This window comes from Lepeophtheirus salmonis, chromosome 3 (assembly GCF_016086655.4).
Source record: "Lepeophtheirus salmonis chromosome 3, UVic_Lsal_1.4, whole genome shotgun sequence".
NCBI classification, from domain to species: Eukaryota; Metazoa; Arthropoda; class Copepoda; order Siphonostomatoida; family Caligidae; genus Lepeophtheirus; species Lepeophtheirus salmonis.
Genome location: NC_052133.2, coordinates 49,773,945 through 49,800,774, shown reverse-complemented (window position 1 = coordinate 49,800,774; position 26,830 = coordinate 49,773,945). Strand labels below are relative to the sequence as shown.

The following is a 26,830-nucleotide window of genomic DNA, read 5'->3' as shown; positions in this document are numbered from 1 at the left end:
TAATCCCGTACATGGGATTCATATCGGGAGAGTTAGGTGGCCAGGTCTGAGGATCCCAAAATGCCACCTTCTCTTCAGACAGGAGTTCACAATGTCCGTCGGCATCTACCCTATTTTTTTGCTCAAAGAGCATGGAGGGGGGGGGCATGACACTGCCATTTCTTGTAATGGCCCCAAGCGTCATGATGCTGGCCGGAAACTTGTTTTAAAGACGTGGGGGCATAAGATCTCTCTTTGGTGAACCATCTATCGTTCTGGATATTGTGGGATCTGTCGAGAGTCCATTATTTCTCATCCGAATAAATGATGATTCGGTAACCATGAGACTTCAAATCGTTCAGCAATTTTCTACCTTGGGCAGATGACTTCATCCTTAGGTCAGCGTTTATGGCCCTGGAGACTGTTGCTTTGCTTAGTTGGCAAAAACGTTAATCGGAGTCCCAGGAGATCCCTTTACATACTGTTTCAGGCCAATGAGGAATCTAGGAGTGTGTTTTTATCACTCCGGGACTTTCTCTTATTAAGTCCGCCTACTCCTTCCAGTGGTTGTAGACGTCGTAGAATGTGCTCTTTGGATACAGGAGCATCTTCTTGATGTACGCTGGTAGTGTTCTACACAAGCCAATTCGATGATGGTGTTCCTTCGTCGTAAATACTTGTTTTGAATTATAAGTTGCGAGACTAACTTAAAGCTAACGTTCAACCTCTCACTTTAAAATTGAAATAACGAGAGTTAAATGATTTCCTCATTGTTCAGGATGTAGTTAAAGATGGTCCGGATTTACCTGAACGACCCTGTACATCCTTTGCCAAAAAAAAATTATACCTAACTAACGGATAAAATGTTAAATCTAAACTTCATTTTTTGTAATCGACTTACCTGTTAAAGGTAATATCTGTAGCACTTCCCGGGAAAACGGGTTCATGCCGGGCGAAAAAATTAGTGTTATGATCTATTACTTGGATTAACCGAGCCAAAAAGGAAGTGTTGCAACTGTTTCTAGTCTCCCAACAGAATTTTGCTTTTAGTCCGCTCAGAGGCAAAAATTAATACGAATATTTGACACATCAATAGTATACTTAATTATCAATTTAAATACAAGAGTACATGTAATACATAGCATAGAATAAAATGGTCATTTAGTAGAATATTTTTATTTATAAAAATAACTAAAAATATAAATATGTGATAATAATCACTGATCAATCATATAAGTTTATCGTAGGATAGGATATGTAAATTATATCAGTTGCGACATATAATGAAGAAAAGGATAAAAACAAAGAACTATGTTCATACATAAATAAACAATACGTAGTCATTGCACAATCACACTACTACATTTGGGATCGATCCCCAAGTATAAGTTCAAGTTTATTGTTAACTCCACCGGTCCCTAGAGGTGGTGGCACTGGAGGTTCATTTAATAATTGGAGTTTTATGGGAGACTGATCGGAATCTAATTTGCTAGATTTGGCAGACGGAACATCTTCTTCTGCTAAAAGTCTTTTACCACGAGTAGACTTCTTTTCAACCTCACGCATGAGTTCATTGATTGCATTTAAATTCTGGAACAAAAAATAATAAAAATATAATTTAAATTTGAAGCGGGGAAAAAAAATACGTTTTTCATGTCACTTACTTTGGCAGGACTCCTATTGAAATTATACAAAAGGGGTTTATGAGGAGAATTATTAATTACTACTTCATTGGCTCCTGTCTTTAATGGACGTATAAAAATTCTTTGATTTTCAGAGACCTTTTTACAAGGAGACTGAGGATTGGCACGCAATTTAGGTAAAGGAGACAAAGGAGGTGCTTCTGATTGACGACTTCGTTTAAATTTAAGGGAAAACTCCTGAAGTCTCTCCATGAAGACGGTATTGTAGAATTTGATCAAATCACCACGTTCCTCTCCGTCTTCTGCAATGGTTGAGGATGCGGCCAACCTTGTTGGAGTGGGTGGTGTTATGGACTTTTGTGCATCAGAAGATTCGTTTTCCACATCTCCCTTCATTCCTCTAGGGCGCAACAAAACGCTTCGATAGACATGACTCGCAGCTTGGGGTTGTGTACGATAATGTTTCATGATATCCGTAAAATATTTAGTTGAGCCCACAACCTAGAATTGAATGGAATAAAATAAGACTATACTTAAAAAAAAGAACACAGACTACCTTGCAAACGATATATAAGGAACACATCAGTAGTTGATCCAAATGTCTATCTTTCATGAGATCCGTGTTTTGTTTAAGAGTGTATTCGAAAGTGGTCCAGATCTTTCTTTTAATGTCCTCATCAGCAATTTGCAATGAAAAACAGAGCTGATCAAGTCGGAGATACGAGAGATGATAGACTTTTCGAAAGAATAACCCCAGAGATCCGGTTCTTTTGGGCCTTTCAGCAACTTTAGTAATTTTAGGACTTGCAAGAATGACTTTTTTGACACTATCTGAAGATGGATTTCCTGAATGTTAAAGAAATATACAGATGGATATATATTGAAAATGATTCAGGTAAGGCTTTTATGTACCTAATGGCTCTTGATTAAAGAGGAGAGATTGTCCTGCATTCACAGGAGATGAGGAAGAACCTAAAAATAATTGCCTTCGCGCAATAGCATTTACAACTGGAGATTTGAAGCGATCCACAGCCATAGGAGCTAAAAAGTAAGAAGGAATATTAATATACTGCGCTCAATTACAATGTAAAAAGTATGCAATAACGTACACTTTATCACTGCAAAAACTTGTTTCTGGTTGGACATGGGAGATCTAATAGGATCAACAATTAATGAAGTACTACCCTCATTATTAGGTAAGGCCACTTCTTCACAGGAAGGAACACCTCTTCCATCTTTTTCAATTTCTTCCCATAATGCACTATCTCTTACCCAAGCTCTTGACTCCAAAATTTGTTCCTCGATTCTTTGCAAGTGCTTAACAACATCTCGAGGAAGCGCATCCTCGTTGCGAATGATTATTTCGATGACTTTGTAAAACTGAATAGATTCTAAGCCAAATGTATCCAGGATCCAAGGAAAGGTTCTTTGCGAGTTATAAGAAAAAATAACAACTTCAAGACAACACGCAAAGAGTGCGCAATGGAACTGATTTTGATCCAAGAGATTTCCAATAGGCTTCCCCTTTTCCTTTTCAGACATAAGAATCCTTTCGAGAAGTTTATAGTATAAAATTACACCCATTTTTAGACGCATTCGGGCAAAAGATCCTTGGGAACCAGGGTGCTTATCGCTACGTGCAGTATAATTTTCAGAAAATATATCCCCAAGCCTTTTAACACGTTCAGCAATTGTTTCAGCGGGGTTATTATCACAAGACTTGAAAAATTCAAGTAATTTTGAACTAGGCTCAGCTTCCCGCTTTCCAATTAGATTGTTAAGTCTGGACACTAAGTAAGTGGCTGTCGAGACCGGCGTTATTTTTAATTGATCTTTAGCTTTTAAATAATGTTTTCCACTTAGAGGTGTATTAGGAATAAGGGAATTTCCATCAAATTGTCTCACTAAATTCCGCCGCGCCATTTGAATCTTTTCCCCTGGTTCTCCTGTATCCGGATTTCCACACTTTGTAGGAGTTCCGGCTTCATTGACAGCATTTTCTCCCAAGAAAACACGCTCATCGTATTCCCCAATACTCAATACATAAGCCTCATACTCTTTACGAATGGCTTTGGAATTGTGCTCATAATTCCCTGGATCTAAAAGACCAGAAAGGGTTTGTGGATCTCCTTTGAGTGTTTTTTGTTGAATGAATTGCTTGATGTGAGGCTTCCAATAGTGTTCCCGTATGGACTTGACTTCTGAAAGAATTCCTTCGTGCGTTCTACAAAGAGAATCTAAAATATCTGTCGTTTCTGATTGGAATACGGGATTCAGCAAATTATTTTTGTGGGAAAGAAGCGCGTTTCCATAAATGTGATCCACACAGGAGAGAAGAAGATGATAGGAGTTGACCAGATCGTCTGAGATAGCAGGAAAATCCGCTTTCACACGAACAAAGAGACCCCAGGTAAAGTCAAAGACCTCGGCCGGACTCAGTCCACTCTTTTTCTTTCCGCCTTTTTTCACAGAAGGGTCTTTGAAGAGATGCACGAAAATGGGCTGATACTTTTTGAAGATCACGTTGGAGACGGCAAAGTTCCTTTCCAGGCGGTCGATCTTGTAGCGGAGTTCCTTTTTCAGGTTGAACATGTCTGCCCACTTCTTGGCCTTGTTGAAGAACTGAACGAGGCTCAGATGCGAGGCGCGGAGGAGGCGGGTCAGGGAGAGACCGTTCCCGGTGATCCGCATGGCTCCTTGGGGATCTCCGATCGTGGAGTGCACCATGTTGCGACAGGCCACGTAGAGGGAGCAAGCCAGCCAATGCATCTGATTCCCTTCCAGAGAATAGTTCTCCTTGATGGACTCGTAGTCCTCCCAAGCCTTACGCTTACTCAATGCATCCATGTTCAACTCCTGGCAAAGAGCCTCAAACTCCGCTTTCACCGCCATCCTTGAATCGATTCCAAGTTCCTTGTTCCAGGTCTAATTACTCAATCCCCTCCACAATAATTTTCCCGCAGTCAAATCAACGATCAAAGAACAAGGCTCAAAAAGAAGAGAGAGAAAGAGAAACAAAACAAGGGAACCAACTATTGGTAGTCATCCATTTCTAGCCAACACAAATAGTACAGATAATTGCGCACGCCCATTATTTATTCTTCTACTTTATCCTCCCACTCTTTTCCTTCTCTCTCCCTCTCTCTGTCCTTTTTCTTCCCTAACCCTTGATCCCCTCCCCCCTTAGCTACAGCTAGCTACGTGTTGTTGTGATTCAATCGTACTCTATTTCCATGTACTCTACACTAGTGCTTCCTACTTGAATGAGCCAAGCATGATAATGAATCCAAATTATATTTATTATAATATAAATATCTCGGGAAACTCGACTCTTGGTTTTCTCTAAATAATAGTTGTAGATTGTATATTCAGTATTGAGAAGAGGAAAAGATGGTGAGCAACAGATCCTATCCTCTCAATGATTCCCGCTCCATCCAAATCAACCAGAGTGGTGTTCCTCCGGAGCCCTCTAAGTACATGAGGAATCACATTTCCACCGCCAAGTATTCCCTCTTTTCCTTTCTGCCCAAGTTTCTCTTTGAGCAATTCCGTCGCTATGCCAACATATTTTTCCTCATGATTGGAATCATGCAGCAAATTCCGAATGTGAGTCCCACGGGGCGCTACGTGACCATCGTTCCTCTCCTCATCATTCTCACAGTTACGGCCCTCAAAGAAATCCTTGAGGATTTCAAGCGGCACCGTGAAGATGATAAGCTCAACAATAGTCCCATCAGTGTCCTTGATTTCCTGAGGAAGGAATGGTATGTGAAGCGCTGGAAAGACATAGTTGTAGGGGATGTGCTTCTCGTGGAGGACAATCATTTCTTTCCCGCGGATCTCGTCTTACTTTCGTCCAGTGAGCCTCAAGGCATGTGTTACATTGAAACCTCCAATTTAGACGGTGAAACAAATCTCAAAATACGTTCTCCACCCATAGAAACCGCAGATTTTAATACGAGGGAACTCTTATGCAATGAATTCCATGGTGTCATTGAATGTGAAGCTCCTAATCGAAATTTATATGACTTTAAAGGCAATATCAAAATACGTCCCTCGGATCCATTCGCACCCATTTCTCCATCTGCAATCCTTCTTAGAGGTACGAAGCTCATGAACACACCATGGATCTTTGGAGCAGCTGTTTATACAGGGCACGAGTCCAAACTTCTCAAAAACTCGACTACCGCACCGCTTAAACGTTCCACAGTGGATCGCATAACCAATTATCAAATCATTTTTCTATTCCTTATTCTGGTCTTTATTGCACTATTCTCTTCTACTGCAAGTTCCTTTTTAACGATTTCGGGTCAAGCCCTTCCCTATTTAGGAGGCAGTGACGAACATAACTTCTTTATGAATTTTATGACCTTTATCATCCTCTACAATAATCTTATTCCAATATCTCTTCAAGTCACATTAGAGATGGTTCGCTTTATTCAAGCCTATTTCATTAATTGGGATAGAGAAATGTTCTATGAACCTTCTCAAACTCCTGCAAAGGCTCGTACTTCCAATCTAAATGAAGAATTGGGCCAAATTAAATATCTTTTTTCTGATAAAACTGGAACTCTGACCAGGAATGAAATGATCTTTAAAAGGCTAACAATAGGTGGTAAAAAATATAAGACTGATGAAAGCAAAGAAAGTGATATTGATTCAGTTCTAATACATGATTTAAAAAATGGAGCTGAGAATGCAGAGTATATACGGCATTGTTTGATACTAATGGCTATTTGTCATACTGTTATTCCTGAAATGAATGACGAACTTGGGCAAATGGAATATCATGCATCATCTCCAGATGAAAAGGCTTTAGTAAGTGGCGCTGCACGATTTGGATTCAAGTTTATAGCTCGAAAACCCGAATCTGTTGTTATCGAAACAGCCTATGGAGAAATAGAAGAATATAAGATTCTTAATTGTATTGACTTTACTTCTACTCGCAAAAGAATGACTGTAATTGTTGAGAGTCCTGATGGTTCTTTAACTCTATATATCAAGGGAGCTGACAACGTTATCATTGATCGACTTGGAAAAGACAATGCATCTCACAAGTACTTAGAAACGACAACTAGTCATCTAGATGTATTTGCTCGAGAGGGTCTACGAACGCTTTGTATTGGTATGCGAAAGCTGGACAGAAATGAATACGAGTCTTGGACAGACACTTGGAATGAAGCTGCAACTGCTCTAGAAGACAGAGAAGAAAAAATTGACGAGGCTGCAGCCTTCGTGGAAAAGGATTTGTTTCTTTTAGGAGCCACTGCAATTGAAGACAAATTACAGGAAGGGGTTCCAGAAACGATTCAAATGCTATTGAAGGCCAATATCAAGGTTTGGGTCCTCACTGGTGATAAGTTAGAAACCGCCATCAATATTGGATACTCTTGCAAACTCTTGCATCATGACATGACTCTCATGGTTATTGAAACAAAAACGTTAGATGAAACAAGAATGGATGTGACGAAATTTTTGGCTGATGTACGTAGAAGTGCTGTAGCAGGAAATACTGGGAGACATGCCCTTGTGGTTGAGGGTAAATCACTTGGATTTACTTTGGAAGAATCTGTTCGTGGAGACTTTGTTGAATTATGTTGTGCCTGTAGAAGTGTTATTTGTTGTCGTATATCTCCCATACAAAAGGCAGAGATGGTAGAAATGATCAGAAAGCATACAAAGTCAATTTGTCTAGCCATTGGAGATGGAGCCAACGATGTTGCAATGATTCAAAAGGCAGATGTTGGGGTAGGTATATCAGGAAATGAGGGAATGCAAGCTGCAAATTCTTCAGATTTCTCAATTGGTCAGTTTAAGTACCTACAAAGACTCTTACTCGTTCATGGAGCATGGAATTATACGCGAATTTCAAAAGTTATATTATATTCATTTTACAAGAACATTTGTCTTTATATTATCGAGCTATGGTTTGCTATTGATAGCTACTGGTCTGGCCAAGTTCTGTTTGAGAGATGGACTATAGGTAAGAAGGTGTTTTCTTTCTTTCTTTGCATTTTAAGCAGTATTAAATGTACATATATGTAAAGGTATTACAATCTCCTTTGAGGGACATAAATTTGTTCCAGATATTTAAACTACATAATATTCTTATATTTCCATACAAATGAATTTTTACATACATATTATCTTATTAGAGAGTGTCATGTATCATTTTCGAGCACTTGCACTCAGATAAATCTTTTTTTAAATATGTAAAAATAGCATATGCCATGTTGAAATGAACACATGTTACTACTTTTAGATGATTTTTTGAAATAAACAATTAACATATGGGTGATATATTTTTAATAAATGGTGCTCAATCGAGTTAAATTTTTTATTTATGTATTATTGAACTTTATATGGTACAAAAAACGTTTGACAGTTACCTACCTCAGAATAAGAATGTCCTCTAGACATTTCAAAATTATTCTGGAGAGCAGAAATATTTTTTATTTTTACAATTTATGTTATAATTGGTAAATAAAAGATTTGTCAGGTTGATGATTAGTTTTGTGTCATTCCTTATTTATTCGGTCCAGTCCAGTCTTAGGACCGGTCTTTTGGACTGTCAGTACAAGAACTGATTAAAAAAAGAATAAATAAAGTTGAGTGACGTCATCAAGAATGAACTTTATATGTTACAGTCCTAAATAAAGATTGACATCTTGCTATTGGCCATTTTTACAATTACAAAAGCCACAATAATAAAAGTAATGAAAATTTTATTTTTACAGACTGTAAAGCCGAAAATGAACACAGTAATGATAACTCAATTTTTGAAATTTAATCAGATATAACATTTTTATAATAGAGCAACAATTGTAGCTTGTCAACATGAAAGGAAGCTATAAGGATCTTTCTAAATGTTGAATCTGGTTTACATATTTTGTATTCTTGACAAATAAATTATCGTCAATTTCTATCTACAAATTATTATGATTAATCAATTTCAAATTGCACTTAAAATTGCAAATATTCATTGTCAATATGAAAGAATTAGACACTGATAGATTTATGTATTTGAAAGGGGACATAACTGGGTAAATTAAGTTTTTCATTAATCAAATTATAAAGGTGAGGCTTAAGTTCCAAATTGTCGTAGCTCAGAAATTACAAATACTAGTGTTATTCTCTATATGTCATCCCAGAATTCTAATATCTAATGTTAGTATTTAAAAACAGAGAAATTCAGACTGTTCAAATGAATTTCTCGGATCTATTTTATTGTAAAAATTGGAAAAACACCATTGTTAATAACGAAAGAATGGAGTTTCCAATTTCGGTTATGTAAAGTCCATATTTGATTTATGGCAATTTGGCACTCACCTTACGAAGTATACTTAATATTATTTTGGGGTATCTTAACTCATCCAACAAATTTTAATACAAAGGCTATAATTGATCGAAATATGTCTATGAAATATCTATATCTAATGTAAAAAAATTAAAGTCTTGATCCTTGTTCAAGATATGTTTTGTGACAACTCACTACAATTATCCTTTAAGGAATGTTCAATCAAAATAGAGGGCTATTAATTTCGACTAATTATCATTTCCTTATCACGTTCATGATTAATATTCTTGGTTTTATGAAAAAGGTGTTATTTTTAAAGCCATACTATTTCATAAATATCATATTGATATTCTAATCAATTAAGTTGATTAAAAATTAAACATATATTTGTAAATTTTGTCATGAATTATTTACATTTTGTGATCAAGCTTTCATGAAAATTGAAAACTGTAATCATGCATACCTATCTTGATGGTTAGTAACATGCAAAAAAGGTATCCATTTTATTTGAGATATTAAATCAAAATCAACTCGTAAATATGTTTGCAAGTCCTCCTGGTGTAATTTTAAATGTTTTTCATTTTTAATGCAATGACACGTCTATACTCCATTCAGGGCCGTGCCTAGGATTTTTTTTTATTGGGTGGGGTTGTGGCTTACTTTGTATCTAAATATATGAATAGCATTTTTTATATAAAATACATCGTTTATACTGTACATTTATCAAAGTTTCGAATTAGTCTTATAATCAGTGTTGAGTAATAACGCATTAGTTAGAAATATATTACTTTTCTTGTAACTAATAGTATAACGAGATTACTTTACTATAGCGATATAACTTTTTAATTGGTTATTATATAATAGCTATACCGGGTGGTACATTGAAATCTGAACACTTACTAATTCAATTATTAATGAAGGTTGAGTGACTGAAATTAATTCATATTTCGATACATTAAAGCATAAACAGTTAGTTACAAAACAAAACAAAGCTGTTTAGCTTACGTACAAGTTGAGAAAAGTACATTTGAACGTGATCAACGAATTTCCATTTGCGCACTCCAAGCAGTTGGGTGTCTCCAGAACCACCGTCAGCAAATCTGCCAATAAGGCCGAACTGGACCCGGAGGAATTAAAGAAGGTAGCCCAAGCAAATGCCCTCAAGTATACGAGGGTCCATGCAAGAGATTTTGGGGTTTCACACCAGACTGTCCAGAGAACTATAAAAAAAAGTGGGTGGACAGAGCCTTGTGAGGTTTTTTGACTTTTGACAACAGCAATGAAAGAGACCCATCTCCTCCGGTGCAAGTCTTTTGATTTCCTTTGAACTATTTTTAGCACTTTTTGCCCCCTTACAGCCCTGATGCCCACTTCTTTTACTACTCCTTTTGGGTGCATGTCGAGGGGAAGGCCTTCATTGTACGTCATCCAAACACCGAGACCCTTGAGCCATTGTGAGTCAGCACTTGGTTGCCATGGCAAAAGACTACATCAGCAGAGGATGATAGGCCTTCCGTCGCCTCCTGAAAGCCATTATTGTAGCTACGGCTGGCTACATTAATTATTAAGAGAGCTCAGTCACTCATCTTTTTATAATATTAATTTTGTTCAAATTATATTGTTAATTAATCAATTAAATCTTGTTGAAGTTTAAAATTCAAAGTGTTCAGATTTTAATGGACCACAGGGTATTTATTATTTCATGGAATCTGTCATTACCTATGTAAGTCAATAATTAAAAAAAAAAAAATATTGTAGCCAAATTCATTTCTAAAGAGAATGTCGAAAAATAAGTAATGTTATTACTCTTGATTCTAAATAATATATATAACTCAATTACTTTTCCACTAAGTTATATTACATAAATAGTAATAGAAACTCCCTTTAGTCACAGCCCTGAGTACCCTTATATTTCTACTTGTCTTCCTTAACCCTGTAAAATATCATCAGAATAATGAAGAACACAGAAATTCTTAGGATAGAGGAGACAAGACGGTTGATACAAAAATGAAACAAAAAAACATGTATGTAAATTATGTTTACTCATTCACACAGCCTAGATCAAAAAATGGCTACCTACAGGAATTCTGTTGAGTACGAGGAGAATAAAACGGTTCGGTTTCTCTACAAAAATCCCATCCATAACAAAGACGCTAGTCAAATGATGAACAAGGCGCAGTAGACAATTTTAAACCTATCATAATTGAAGGGAATATTTTTTTCTCCATTGATTTGTATGTCACCTCTTTTAATGAAGAGGTTTCCTATAATTAATTAATATAAGATGATAATTATAATAGAACATTTTCTAATTATTTTATTTATGAATTAAATTTTTAGGTTTATATAATATTCTCTTTACGAGTGCACCACCAATTGCTATGGGACTGTTTGATCAATATTTTAGTGCAAGGACTAGACTCGCCCATCCAGAATTATACATTGAAACTCAACGATCTGAATTTTTTAATCATGTCGTTTTTTGGAAATGGATATTCAACTCCATTTTCCATTCCATTATTATTTATTGGTATCCTATGAAGGCTTATAGTTTGGGCACGATTTGGAGAAATGGTCGAACGGGTGACTATTTGTCCATTGGAAACATGGTTTACTCTTTTGTCGTTATTACCGTTTGTCTTAAAGCTGGCCTGGAAATGGATTCCTGGAATGTATTTACTCATATTGCGATATGGGGATCTATTGTTATATGGTTTACATTCCTTGTGCTTTATAGTTTTGTGTGGCCTCTTGGCATTCCTCTTGCAGCAAATATGGCTGGAATGATTGAATTGATTTTTACGAGTCGGATATTTTGGCTGTCCTTGATCCTTGTTCCTTCTGTTGCCATTCTTTTAGACTTTATTATCAAGGTGGCTCAGGGTACAACGGGAAAACTAGCCACCCGACAAACTAAATTGGCTAAAGAGGACAAGGAGCGAGCAAATGAGAGCTCTAGTCTTCTCGCTACACTTAAAATAAGAGATGTGAAATCCACAAATCCCTCTGAAATCGAAATGACCCACGGTTATGCCTTTTCTCAGGAAGAAGATGGAGATGTGAGTCAATCTGAGATCATACGACGCTATGATACCACTCAAGGAAATAATCAAATTCCAGGTAGGCCTCTTTTCATTTTTTTTCTTTTTCTTCACCACTGTCCTTGGGTGTCTTTTTTATATACATATAATATCATATACCAGCTATGTTGTGTACATGTTGCAATAAACTAAAATGAATTTATAGCCTACTTTGTTTAACTGTGTAATTTTTATTAATGACAATTACCATTTGACTAATATTCTATGGCACCTTCGATAATTATTTATTAATTGCAGAGGTATCCAAACTTGTTCGGATTTTTAGTAGCTTAATTTATTCATTAAACTTTGTGTTCCATTTTGAGGACATATAATGCTTCAAACATTTAAAATTGATAATATATTTTGGTCTACCCACTCTTTTATCCTCTATTTTTTTTTTTTTTTTTTTTGCCTCATTAGTCAAAAAATAATTTTATTGCTATTTAAAAAAAATATTGCAATAATAAAGTTGGCAAATTTTGTTCAACCAGGTTACCAAAGATGCGCATTTGCCAAATTTCAAGGTGATTGCTTGGCCCGTTATCATGTTTAACCCGACATACATACACGTAGTGTTGTGTCAATCCTTATTTAGGACTGCGGACTAGAGTCAGGTTCAGTCCTGCATATCAGTCCTAAAACTTATAAAATTCGCTCCTTGATGACGTCACTTCACTTTTTTTTTTTTTTTTAATCAGTTTTTTAATACAAGAACCGACGGTCTTAAAGACCAGTCCCAAGGAGTGATAGTACCAGTCCTAAGACTGGAATTGACCGAATTCATGAGGACTGGCACAACACTACTACCTACATGGTCTTTACTAATAAATGTAGAGATTCCAAGGATCCACAGTTATATTACTCATAAATAAATAAGTAATTTCAATGGATCCAAATGAAATGTTAGCATCAATGTATTGTTAGTCATTATTAAAATGGCTGGTTTTGTTACCTGTAATTAATTAGATAAATAAATAAGATGTCATTTAATAGTTGTACTATTTGTATTCAGAAACCCCAACATGTACACAATATAAAGTGGAGCAAAAAATCAGCGTACCTCTATAGGGAAATAATGCGTTTTTAGTCATATCTGCAGATAATTTTATATGAAAATAACACTAAATCATCATTTTATACAATATTAGGAATTATCATATCTGTTTAAATAAATAGGTAAAGGAAAATTTAGCTTAATAATTTTATTTTTTCTAAATTATAGACTAACGATATGCAGGGTAGGGCAGCAACACGTAGACTTGAGAGATGGATTTAGAAAAACACCAATGATTTTATATTTTTCATAATAGGCAAAAAAGTAATCTTAACAAAAAATGTCGACAAGGTTTTTGCAAAACTTTTTTCAATTAAAATGACCACTTTCATTATCATTCACAGCCTTTACACGTGGCCTGAAGGGCATGCAGGAGTGGATGTCAAACTCCTCTGATAAGTTGTCCCATGCAGCCACTATAGAGGAAATAAGTGAGTCCACATTTGGATATGATGTCTTGTTAGATTACCTCTTCAAAGTGCCACACATAGAAAAGTCCAGTAGGTTCCAATCTTGTGAGGAAGGGGGCATATCTCTTTGGACCAGAATCGAGCCATATTATCTGCGCAGAGCTTTTGGACTTGGCGGATGTATGAGAGGGGGCGCTGCCTCTTTGCTTGTTGCTCGCTCATGATGATGAAATGACTCAATGATTAGTATAGTTTGTTTAGGTAAAAAGGACGGCGGAAACAGAATGTCCAAAAATTATCACTAAATCTTTTGATAGTAATGAGAAAATAAACATTAATTAACAGTCCACGCTTTGCTACCCTACCCTGTAAGTACCTAGAAATTTTTTCTAAATAACAATTTAGTTTACAAAAATTAATTTGTTACACACAGTTTATTAAACAATGAGGTGAATATATAGGTGCCACAAAAATAATTACAATACAAAACATACATGATTAGCTACTAGGATTACTAATACTACAATTATTATCAATATTGAACGGATATAAATATGATGAATGTCAACTTACTTAGTCAAAAAAAGGAATTCTATTATTTACTCATGACGTAAATCAGAACATGATTAGTTAATACAAATATATAACGTCGAGACATGATAGATTACTTTAATCTTTATGTAAACAAATTCTATAATATGTAGATTAAAACATTTGTACGAACCAGCTGAAATTTAATTCTGACTCACTTGACCCGATTTATTAGGCCACTTTGACATATGTCTAAAAATTTATCACTTTTACTTCAAAACTTGATATTTTAGTATTGAAAAAAACATAAAATTACTATTTTATTCAGTATGAATTTAGGAGTATGGACACTAGGGAAGGGCAAGGTCCTCTCTTTACATAAGACATAGTACATGGTCGTTTAGGTAAACCTGGACTTCCTTTAACTGCGTCCTTAAGGGGGAAGCAATTAGATGCTTAAAATATTGTTTACTAGTTTTAATAATAGAAAAGAAAAAAAAGCATTCAATGTGTCTGCTATCTCTGGCAATCATTCACTCAATACGAGGCCTTGACCACATCCGCGGGGGAGTTTTTGGTCCAGTACTTGATTATGGAGGCCTTCAAGGTGTCGATGCTGTTGTGTAATTCCCCGACCACTGCTCTAAGCGAAGATACAACAAAACAGTTGTAATGATAATGTAAAAATAAAGATCTATTTAAATTCACTCATTCACGCAACCTCTACCCAAAACATAAAAAGTAAAGCCACTTTGGAACAGATGAGAATTAAGTATTCACTAAAGATATTTTTCCTTTTTCCTATTTATTAAATCTATTTGGTAGACTTGTCACGTTACCAATATTTTTATATCCGTCTCTATATACGTTAAGGTGCGGTTAAATGGATTCCAATACTAATTTAGTATAGTACTGTTTTAAATATGTCAGTTCTTTGGTACCTCTATATTTAGTACCGTTATAGCAAATAACATTTAAATATATAGAAATAATTTTATTTTAAGATATTATTATATCTACTATTTCAGTGCTGATCTCCCCAATCTTTCCTCTTTCTGAAAGAGATATAAAAAGATAATCAAATCTCTTGATCATTTTGAATAAATTATTTTTAAAAGTGAAACTATTCTCCATTTCATTGTAGGAAATTGTTCACAATTCTTATTCTTATCAGAGCTAATTTAAGTTTAGAATACACTAGTAAGAAGGTAGAAATGTAGAATAATAAATAGTTGACAAAACAATACTGCGTACATTTTTTTTTTCTTGGGATAACGCCTTGCTATATTAAATATTTAGACGTCATTACTTCAATTACATATTGGTTTTCTTTGTTTTTTGTTGTCAACCTTCGATTTCTCTAATCCCCCCCCCCTTATCAGTGTTCTGAAAGTTAATTTTTGAATTCGAACATGTCCTTTTCTTAAGCTGTAAATTACATTTGCCAACAATTATTAAATAATAATTTTATTGTTAGGAAGAATTTGCAAACTACCAACTGCTTTTGGGCCTTTTTTCTGACTCTTTTTGGGGAGAAAGGTTCCTAGATGCAATGAAGGTAACAAAGTGTTTAGGCATACGCCTAGGACATGATCATTATCAAGGGGGGCAACTTTAATTTTACCACAATATTAATGATTAATTCTGTACAGATTTGGCACTAGGGGTACTAGTGTCGGATTTAGGTCTGGAAATCGGTGCTCGGTAATTTTCCGCTAAACTATTTTGCCACAAGGATATTTCGCCTTAATATATAAATAAATGAAGTTTGTACGTAGTTATTGTTTATTTCTGGTTGAAATTGATGTTCCCTTTAAATTTTCAATATTTAAAATGCATTAAATGTTTGTTTTCTGTTGGAATAATGATGAAATTATGGTCCTGTCTCATGCTTATGCTTGTTCGTCAATCCATGAGTCTTTTCTACTATGAATATTCCATCATGTCGATGATAATTAATAAGAACTAACGGAGAAGTCGTACTTCTTCTATTCGAATTGTTGCCGTATTTTTGGTTTTTCTAATTATTATACTAATTTTATTACTTAAATTGTCTTTGGTTCGAATTCATTACATAGTGGTATATTTTTTGTGTATATGTATTCAAATTTTGGGTTATGATTCAATCATTTTAACAGCAGAGAACAACCATTTAATGGATTTTATAGTAATACACATTACATATTTTGATTAAAAAATTCAGAGGGTATATCAATTTTAACCAAAAAATAACAAAAACGACCTATAAATCTAATTAATCTATATATTAGGAGGAAATATCCTTGAGGCAAAATTACTTGGCGCCTGAAAATCTTAGATCGGTTATTATTTATGCCAGACCGAACTTTTTTGGTCTGGAAGGGTCCTTAAGTAAACTTTGGTTTACAAAAAAAATCTAACAGTTTTCTTGGAGAAGAAAAATATTTATGAATGATCTTATTTTTTAGAAAATGAAATATCGGTTCAATATAAATCCCAGGGATCTCTGACCTAGTCTCAACGCCAGTAGTAGTAGGTAAAATTATTTTCGCTCATAGATGTACGCGGTGACTTTTCCTCCTCTCCGCACGGTATCCATGTATTTATTACTTAAATATGAGAATGTATATTGCTTTATGCCTGATTTATTTATATGCATTTGTACTATTTTTACATATCTATTTTGTCCTTTTAATTCAAATTATCTTCTTATTATTATTCACTTTTTTTGTCTTGGGTCTGTCATCTCGTTTTGTATGAACCTACTTACTTTGTTAATGCATAATATGTTAAAGGCGGTGATGGTATATAGATAGTAGAAATATAAGTTTGTAGAATAATACGTATATTATTTGTTGGGTTACATATCCATAAAGAAATGTATATTACGGTATCGGAAAAGTGAGGAGAAGACGAAGAATAATAATAATAAAAAAACGCAAAGAGGAAAGAAAGAAGGGGCGGAGTTTGTTGGTTAACCAACCATTTTTGCTCCTCCTCTCAACACTACATACATACAAAGTAAACCATATTATTTTATTATGCTATATATTCATTGTATGTATCTATTTGTAACTACATATGATATATAGTAATATGGAGCGACTCCTCACGCTCTCTCTCTCTCTCTCTTTTCAATTTCGTAATATTTTATTATATACTTACCTTATTATGTATGTAAGGTACTACTGATATGATAGTGATGCCTATATTCATTTGAATTTACATACATACTTACTAAATAGTGTTGTGTCGACTTGGAAAACAAACAAACAACTATGCACTACTTGAGTCATGCATTTTCATACTCGCAATTCCAAGTTGATTTTCCAATTGCTTGTTTACACCTTACCTCATATCCCTATATCAATATTTTATTTAGATACTAGGAGTCGATTCTTTTTTTATGTAATCACTTACCTCACAAAAATATGTAGTAATAATGACCATTGATGAAAATAATTCTATCTAATGCTATTTTAATAAAAAGAAGCCGAAAATGAACGTGGTTACCCTGATAATTTAAAGAATGCTTTGGAAGCTGTCATTAATTTTCATTAAATTAGCTGCAAGCAGCTATAAAATGAAGGAACTAAACACAAACCCCACTCCATATCTAGCAATGATATGGCAGGCCCACAGGGATTGGGTCCCTCCTTCCAAATTAAGGAATTTTTGCTTTTAAAAACAAATTATACGTATAGCCTCTTCTATTATTTTAGTCTATGATAATAACCCCCTCCCCCCAAAAAAAAAAAAAAAAAAAAGGTAGTATTTATCGCCAATACTAATATTGAGTCATCTATAGTCACTCCAATAGCCTCCTCTCAATAAAAAAATTTATATTTTTATTTCAATGATGTCAAGGTTTCAAATTGATTAAAAATAAAGACAAACATAAAAATTATATGCAAAAAAATATATTTTATAAAACATAAATTATAATTTATTTGATTCCCAATTTTTTAAAATTCAAAATACTATCACCCCACCCCTCTCCTAAATTCGAAACTAATATCACCATGCATCTTCTTTTTGAAAATCAAATATGGTCGGTCCCAACATGATGCATTTTTGAAACAGTCTTTTAAATAATATGAATTTTTAAAAATTCAAAATACTATCACCCCACCCCTCTCCTAAATTCGAAACTAATATCACCATGCATCTTCTTTTTGAAAATCAAATATGGTCGGTCCCAACATGATGCATTTTTGAAACAGTCTTTTAAACAATATGAATATATATATTCATATACCTCCAAATAAGAATCCTAGTCAATTCTCAAATTGCTCATAAATCTTTCTTCTCATCATCAAATTACCTTTTAATTATTTTTTTTTGGTGACGTAACGTTTGTAAATAGAACCATCCATCCCCCTCCCACACTTTATATAACAACTTGTCACAGGTATGGTAGACCCCGTCAATTTCAATCGTTACGTACTAAGTGAGGAGCAAGTAGATTTTTGTTGGGAGTGGCAAATACTAGGGCTCTCAAAAAATATCGATATGATAAGGTATAGATATAAATTAGTATTGATACTAATATAAACTATCGATGCAGCTTTAAACTAGTCATTAAAAGGAATCTTAATTAAATGAGTGAGACGAGCACATTTTTAAATGTGCGAGGATACAATTGTAAAAATTAATTCCTTCTCCAAATGCGCTCATTTTCTCTTCTCTAGAGGCGATATAGGTCCTATGTAGAGAAGTGAAATGAGATGATAAAATTGTTCAAGTTATTATATCACAGTTGTATCTTGTACACGAAAATTGTATATTCTTATCCTTACACGATTAAAAATGCGGATATTTTCACTTCTATATTTCTATGTTATAGACAAGGGAAAATAAGCGCATTTGATGTATAAAATGAACTACTTCTATTAACTTGTATAAGCCAATTTATTGATTCAATATCATAAAGATAATTGTGCCAGCGTATCATATGATACTTAGTTAAATATCTCCTAATATTATATCATGAAACCTTACAGATTTTGTGAGAGTCGTAGCAAATACACACCCCGACTCGAGGTCTAAAAATCAAGCCTCGCACTACTAGTGTCTACTTAATTCTTTCGTAATTAATTTATTCACTCAAGTCGGTACAACACTAATAATAATACACACTTAATGTATAAATTTGGATTATGTATTTCTTTCTTTCTTTCCTCTTTCCTGAATTCTTTGGGTCTTCTTGTATTTACCTATAGTTATATTATCTTTCCTTGAAGTACATCATATCTCTTTCCACATATTTACATAAATTCACAGTTGACTGACTTTTCCTTCCTTTCCTCCCTAGATGGTCGGAGCAAATGCGGAGTACTGGTTCAATTCTAAATACAAATGAAATGTACTACAAATGCCTACTTGATATCAGTTGTGGATGATATTCTCCTTGATTGATTGACTGGACACACACACAGATACATAATAGTTATCATTATTACTTCATCCAGCTTTAAAGACTGATCCATCCAGCTTACATTATTTATAAGTAAAGAAACTTGAGGCGCGCATATAGTTAATTAATAAAACAAATCTACAATTATAATTATTAATAGGGTACCTATCATAATAGTATTTAATATCCTCTAAATACAAATTGATTTGCACTATCTTGAATTGATCCATTGATAGATTCCCACATAGATACTAGAGTTGGGTGTCGGTCTGGACATCACAGATCGGTATGAGACGGTTTTAATTTTAACTCATTAAAAATCTCGACCTAAAATCCTCCTTTTTAAAGAAAATAAATTTGAGTAATTAAATGAAGTTGTTTTTAAGAAAAGGACCAAACCAAAAACAAAAATTAATCTCGGACCGAGTCTCAACACTAATACATACTTATAAACTATTATATATTAAACATTGTTTCCTTTTTATTTTAAAATGTACACCACATTATTATTATTTATAATTAACTAATCTTTATGTAATGTTTAAACCAAACTACAAATAAGTAATATATGCTTGTGAGGAACAAACGACTGAACACACTCTGTTTTCAGTAAATCATACCAACTTGTTAATGTGTTGATTGCCACACATACGAAGTATATGAAATTGCCTGTTAAAAAACAAAATGAAAGACAAATAATGGATATTTAAAGGAATATTAAGAGCCCTAATGATTGTACGAAAGATTTTTGCCCCTCCAACAGTTGCCCCAGAACCATAGGAGTCATTGTCCCCCTCTCACTTTAGCGAATTTTTATAGTAATATATTTATTAATTTTCAGAAACAAAATTTCCTCCATTTGTCTTTTATCAAAAAATTTTTTTATAAAATTAACTTTTCCCGAGCTCGAAAAGCCCGTATCCCGAAGCTTCAAGCCCGACATTAATTTCTAATGTAAAATATGTAATTCCTTTGCAACTAATCGATGGCACCATCTTTTACTTAACACCTTATGATGACGTTGTTGATTATTTGTAAGTGTTACACATCTTTTTTATATCGTATTTTTATGATTGATTTAGTACCGACATTCGTTAATCCCCTAAAATGTAAAATCAACTAAACCCCCGATATTAGAAATTTAAAAAAATAGGCGTGTTTGTATGATCAAAAAGTCGTAAACACATTGATATAAGTTTATCAATGTGCAAACCTTCAAAATTAATCCCTTTTTATTTAATTGATCGGGATTTGATTGTGCGATATTTGACTTCATGAATTAGTTATTACATGCTGATGTTTTAAATTTATTTAGGTTTCATGAGTGTATATTTGATTACCTTTATTGTATAGACACCTCGTGCCCGATATTTTTCTAGTCTGATCCACCTCTAGTCTATTCATAACTCTTAAAAAATATTAAGTCTCTTCTAAATAAAAAGTTATTTGCTAAATTTGGAACCAATTAAATTTAATGATATAAATGGGCCCTCTCATTTACAAATATATTCCGGGCGGGTGCTTTCAATCTTCGCAATTGGAACACATAAAGCGCGTACTTTATTATAGTCATGTTTTAAATTTTAAAGAAAAATCCTAATGTCGGCATGGTAATCGTCACATTTAATGTCAGTGATCAAGGATATAGATCAATGGATTATAAATTCATTCATTTTCTATTGGATTGTAGGCGCTTTTTAGTCTTACTGGAACCCCATAATACTTTTACCTTTTTAGTTCTAGGTATTTCTATAATATTTTTGGCTGGCTTTAACCCCTTGTCTAGGTCGAAATTAGAAGAGTAGCAAAATAGTAAAGAGAAATTCTGTTTTTAAATTTACAAATTTAGGTTTTTTTAAACTACTTAATTAATGTAAAGTTTAATTTGTTAGTTTGTAAACAAATTGCAGAGTAGGCAATGCATCAACGGAGTATGTAAAAGGTTCAAAATATGAAGTAAATACTCTTATTCATCATACAAAATATGTCTAGTGTGTGTTTTTTTCTTTCTGAATTCCGTCTAATAGTATGTGAAACTTTATTATGTTTTTTAATACAAATTCATATTGGTGTATTTTTCTATGATTATGAGATGAACACGGTGTTACTTGCCTAAATCCGAAATGTACACGGTATTTTGTTGACAGCTGTCGATCTTTCTTCTATTTCCTTCTTTTATCCGTGTAGTAAACGTTGCTAATTGGTTGAAGTAGAATTAGCTTTTGTTAAGCAACTATTGGATAATAATTCCATAGTTTGGAAGAATGGGCTAACAATTACCAAGGTATTTTAGGCATTTTTTTCTATTTTTCCCCAACCAGAGAAATGAAGGTAACAACGTGTCAAAAATGATGGATATATGTAGTATTTAATTAAAAAACCATTATTATCCTTTTTTGTTAATGTTTATGTTTGTTCCTCGCGTATTATTATTTACAGATAAAAACATCCTTTTCAAGATTAAATCCGCTTATTTACTTATTATTATACACACCTAATCCCCCTTATACCTAAGAATTCAACAACTTTTTATAAGAATGTTTTGATAAACGTTCTAAGCTACATACAATGCAGTGTGTTAGGTGAAATCGTTGACTTTTTGATAAGGAACTAATAGGGTCAACTTTTGCATGAATGAAAAGTAGTACAACATTGAGGCTTTATCCTAGAATTCTTTATTGATCAATCTTTGAATTTTTCAAAATGATTTCCTTTGGCTGCTACCATGGCCCAAATTTTGGTAAAATTTGAGGGGTAGAACAGGCTTTCTTCTCGACGACACCCTTAGGATTATATATATATATACAGGGTGGACAAGGTAAATCCGGAATAACTTTAACGGATAATTACATATGAGAGATAGAAAGATTATTTTTTCTTCATCTAAAAGCCATATTAAATGTAAAATGATTATTTATGATGCAAGCCTTCATTCTCGATCACGATCTCTACACGGCTCCTGAATGCCTTGCTATTCGTGTAGATCCAGGTCCTTCATTGTATTGACGATAGAGGCCTTCAAGGCCGCAATTGAGGCATGATTATTCTTGCAAGGGATCCTCTCCACCCTGTCCCACAAGTAAAAACCACATGAATTGAGGTCCGGGCTGATGGTTGCCCAATAGAATGGAGGCCAAAAATTCGCCACATTTTGTCCTAATAACTCTTGGACAATTTTGGCCTAATGTGCAGGTGCTGAGTCTTGCTGGAATGTATATGGCTTCCCATCAGTGACCTCATTCATCCATGGGATAACCACGTCCTTGTAGACCTCCTTGGTCACCTTCTGGGAGAAGGGGTGGGGGCATAACTTGTCCTTCTGTGCTGATGCCCGCCAGGACTTTAAGCGAAGCCAGATTCTTAGTTTTCATGACTGATTGGATCTCATCAGGGTCCAAACAGATCCATCTATCGTTTCTACAGTTACAGTTGGCGTCAATGGTGATGGTTTTCTCGTCCGAAAAAAACCCCACACGTAACCACCTTTGCACTTCATTGGTTAATAAGATTTTTACCTTTGCTGATTCTGTCTGCCTGATTCTGCTTTGTTAGCAGATGCTTAGAGGCTCTGCTCCTTGATAAGTAACCCAGATCAATCCTGATGGTATTTTTAATGGTTCTTTACTCATGTTACGATCCTTGGTCAACTTAGCAATTGGCGTGTCTAGATGAGTGTCAATTGATCGTTTCAAGCCAGCTATGAACCTTTTAGTTCGGATTTGATCAGATCTTGGTGAATGAGTTTTGTACTCAGTCTTTCCCTCCTGATCAAAGGCCTTAATCACGTGATAAACTGTTGATTTTGGATTTTTGAAGGTCTCCTGAGCAGCGGTAAGCTTCGATGATGGAAATTCTCCTGACTTTTTCAATGCTTGAACGACGAGATACTCTGGAAACCTAGTTATCAAATTATATATCTAACAAATTTAGCTTGTCGCGTGTATTATTTTTTTATATTACGTAACCTATACAAGTCTCAAAATTAGCCATTAAAGTTATTCCGGATTTACCTTGTCTACCCTGTATATATATATATGTATGTATATAAATTTTTATTTTGGGGAGTGGGGGTCTTGGTTTTTGGAAATTAAATTATATATATTAATTTTATTTGGAAAAAAAAATTGAAAAGTTAAACTTTTTGGAAATAAATTTGCACAATTAAAAATTTTATATTAATCTTGTAAATAAGACTATTAAAAAATCCAACGACTTTCATGATCTCTTTGACACTCACTTGGGTTTGGAGCAAATCAAATACCATTTGTCTTCTCGCCTCCATGCTGAAAACTGTTGATTTTTGAAAGTTTTTATTATTATTGTTTATGAACTGAAATAGTCCCTACTTTTAATAACGCAACCTAGTATTTTAAAATATTCAGCCTAAAGTAATCCAGATTGATTTAAAGTCAAGTCCACGATTTTACCTCGCACAATCCTATAACTTATAACTAAATTATGGTCATTCAATGGATTCTAATTTACATACCTGAGTGTCGTTTTCTTTATATATTACTAACTTTAAACCCTGTTGTTAGTTAATATACTTACATAATATTTACTCAGAAAAGAAATAGTTTCTTTTCTTTATCCAAGGCTTTAGTTTTTTTATTGAGATATCTATTCTTCCTTTTCCCCTGATTCTTTTCATGGTATGTAGGTAATATTATATCAATTTATCGATATTAAAATTATTATACTATGTATTTAATTGCTTATAATTATTAATAGATCCTTGTATACTATATAGAATCAAGTGCACTTTAAGTTGTTTAAATAGCATACATAGAAATAAAGCACAATATTACGATTTATAATATACATACTTTCTATTTTCATTAAATATCAAACCTTGTTTTCATATTTCAGAATCAACATCTCATAAAATACTTCCTGGTTATATAAATGTTTAGGTAAGGTTTTAAAAAAATAGATAATATTTTAAATATACATAGATTGTCCTACTTACTCAATGAATATATCTCTTCCCTTTTATTTTTGACCAATTTGAGGCTGTTTTTGTTTTTGTTTTTTTAAGTACAGTGTGGGTAAGCAAAAATGCATCATAGTGGACAAAATTAACAAAATCATCAAGAGCTCTAATGTGATTAAGATGAGCACCTTGAAATTTATAAACTAATGAAAAAAACACATCCTTATTCATTAAAATTCAAAATGGCCACCTTAGTTTCAATTGTAGCCTCTACACGATGTTGGAAGACCTTGGATGACATACTCATCAGACATGGGCATCGCTAAATGAAGGCCTACATCTCAACATTATTTCCGTGGGAACAACATAAGCTTTGGCCTTCCAAATCACATGACCAAGTGGGTTCAGATCTGGGTAGAAAGAAGGCCACAATGACCAGGGCAAGAAATCGTTCAATTTAGGAGTTTTTTGCCTGGGTAAATCTGGTGTCATTTATCGTTGCTGTTGTGAGCTAGCGCTTTCGGCAGACTTAGCTCTTGAGGATCACGTCATTCACAGCATTCCGAATCTTCCTGTTACTAACATAGTGATTTTTTTGTACGCTTGTCCAACTCCCAGTTTTCCGTTCATAGCTGCTATCAACCCCAAACGCCTTTATGATCCTCATAACAGTGGACTTGGTCACTTCCACAATCTAGACCACCTTATTAACTTATTACCCAGTGTGGAGTAAATCATACACTACGTTTCTTCGATAACATTAAAAAACTTACTTTGTTTACAAAAAATTGTATGAGGTAAAAATAAAGGTCTCAAGAGTGCTCTTTCAAAGAATGTTTGTGTCATTTTTTTCGGAATTCATTTAAGTTTTTATGAATAATGCATTTTTGCTTTTGCACACTGTACAATATGTAGTTATAAAATGATTGATGGAAAAACAATTGTGTAATGAATGAAAGTCTTAAAGAATTGAAGGAAAAAAAAAATATCGATACAATTAATATAATCAGAAAATCTATTATTATTACTAAAGTAAAGTTTGTCTGAATGTTTGCCGGTACCTGCTTTTTGTGAGTTCGAATTGATTTAAGTAATAACAATGTAGCAACGAGTGCGTGTGGCTAAAGCTCAGCACGTCATATTAAAAAGAAAAAAATACAAAGGGATATTCTTTTTTCAATAAAAAACTTATTCAATAAAGTATGGATACAATTTATAGAAAAAGGCAATTTTCTTTTTTTTTAAAAAACATTCTAAAAATAAACTTGTTTCTTTTAAAAAATGTCATTCCATTATGATATTGTCAACAAAGTCTGCTCAGAATACTTTTTATTTTAAATAAAAGAAAAGGCCCCTTAACTTATATTTGCCCTAGTCCAAAAATTATATTTCGAATATAATTGTTTTGAAAAAAAATATCAAATATTAAATTTCCTTCTAATAAGCAAAAATTCCTTTATTTATTTTTTAATAAAAATAAAGGGGGTACACCCCTCCTTTCCACCTGTTGCGGACGCCCCTGTATATACTTAAAATCATCTTCTATATTGTTTTGTTCATTTAAATATGCTATCTTAATAGGATTTTTAATTTTCAGATCTCAATAATGTCGTACGAGGACTGTTTGATTTCACAAATTCAAAACTCAATGCATTTAGTAAATCCATCTTTTGGTAATAAACTAGTCCGTGTCGTTGGATTAATTGTCTCTCAACGGAGAAATCGCTCAGAAAAAAATATATCTTTTTATATTGATGACGGAACTGGCGTCATGTCTGTTTCCTACCAGCCCCATGAAATTTTACCCTCTTTGACTAAAACCAAGAGTCTAAATTATCCTAGTAAGTTCAATGATTTGTTGAGTTTTGCGCACAACCCCACTCAAAATGGACAATCAATAGAAGCTATTGGTCATGTTGTTAAATTTAATGATGAGCTTTTTTTAAGAGCTTTAAGAATTCGTCTTGTCTCAAAGAATGAAGAAATATTTAGAAGCATTACTATGTTTAAAGAGATTTAAAGGTTTATTATATTCACTATTATTTATTTATTCATGCTTCATTCTATTTTTGTAATATTTAATATATATCTGCCTCATCTTTGATTTATCCAGTAACTATAGGATTATATGTCAAATAAAAGCACTTTACGCAAGCATAAATATATATGTCCTTTTATTCACTTTCTTTATTTTATAACATTATCGCGTATAGGGCTGGACTTGGAGCTTGTCATTGATAGTAGCCCTGTGGTAGGGAGGTAGGAGTCTCGCATCACTATACCATTTCCAATTCTATATTAGAATAGTCCAGTTCAAAATGAGAATAGTCTAACTCAAATTTATTCCCATTTTGAATTTGACTATTCTGTTTTGAATAAGACAATTTTCATTTTAAATTGGTCAATGGTGTAGAGTTGACTTGTATGTAATGAAAAAACCATCGCTTAAATGAGAAAAATTGTGTGTGCTCTTTCTTCTTTTTTGTACGTTAACTGGTCGTCGTG

The 26,830-nt window shown here is 33.7% G+C and overlaps 2 protein-coding genes across 5 annotated transcripts; one reads left to right on the top strand and one right to left on the bottom strand.

Annotated features, from left to right (window-relative positions):
• Positions 1-1,059: 1,059 nt before the first annotated feature.
• Positions 1,060-4,692, bottom strand: LOC121115304 (retinoblastoma-like protein 1). The gene is made up of 5 exons (XM_040709526.2): positions 2,732-4,692; positions 2,535-2,663; positions 2,179-2,468; positions 1,644-2,123; positions 1,060-1,569 (listed from the first exon to the last, which is right to left on the bottom strand). The coding sequence occupies exons 1-5, from the start codon at positions 4,512-4,514 to the stop codon at positions 1,339-1,341; spliced, it is 2,913 nt and encodes a 970-aa protein (XP_040565460.1). The 5' UTR covers positions 4,515-4,692; the 3' UTR covers positions 1,060-1,338.
• On the top strand, positions 4,664-26,486 carry ATP8A (ATPase phospholipid transporting 8A1). 4 transcript variants are annotated; one of them, XR_005863455.2, is made up of 5 exons: positions 4,664-7,605; positions 11,260-12,039; positions 19,291-19,485; positions 24,262-24,305; positions 25,923-26,486. XR_005863455.2 is itself a non-coding variant. In XM_040709524.2 (4 exons), exons 1-3 carry the CDS (start codon positions 5,013-5,015, stop codon positions 24,303-24,305), a joined length of 3,417 nt encoding a protein of 1,138 aa, XP_040565458.1. In that variant the 5' UTR covers positions 4,664-5,012; the 3' UTR covers positions 25,923-26,486. The 4 variants fall into 4 exon arrangements, 2 of the variants coding, with proteins under 2 accessions (XP_040565458.1, XP_071743567.1); XR_011779470.1 differs by having other exon boundaries at positions 19,291-19,553; XM_040709524.2 differs by lacking the exon at positions 19,291-19,485.
• The last annotated feature ends 344 nt before the right edge of the window (positions 26,487-26,830 follow it).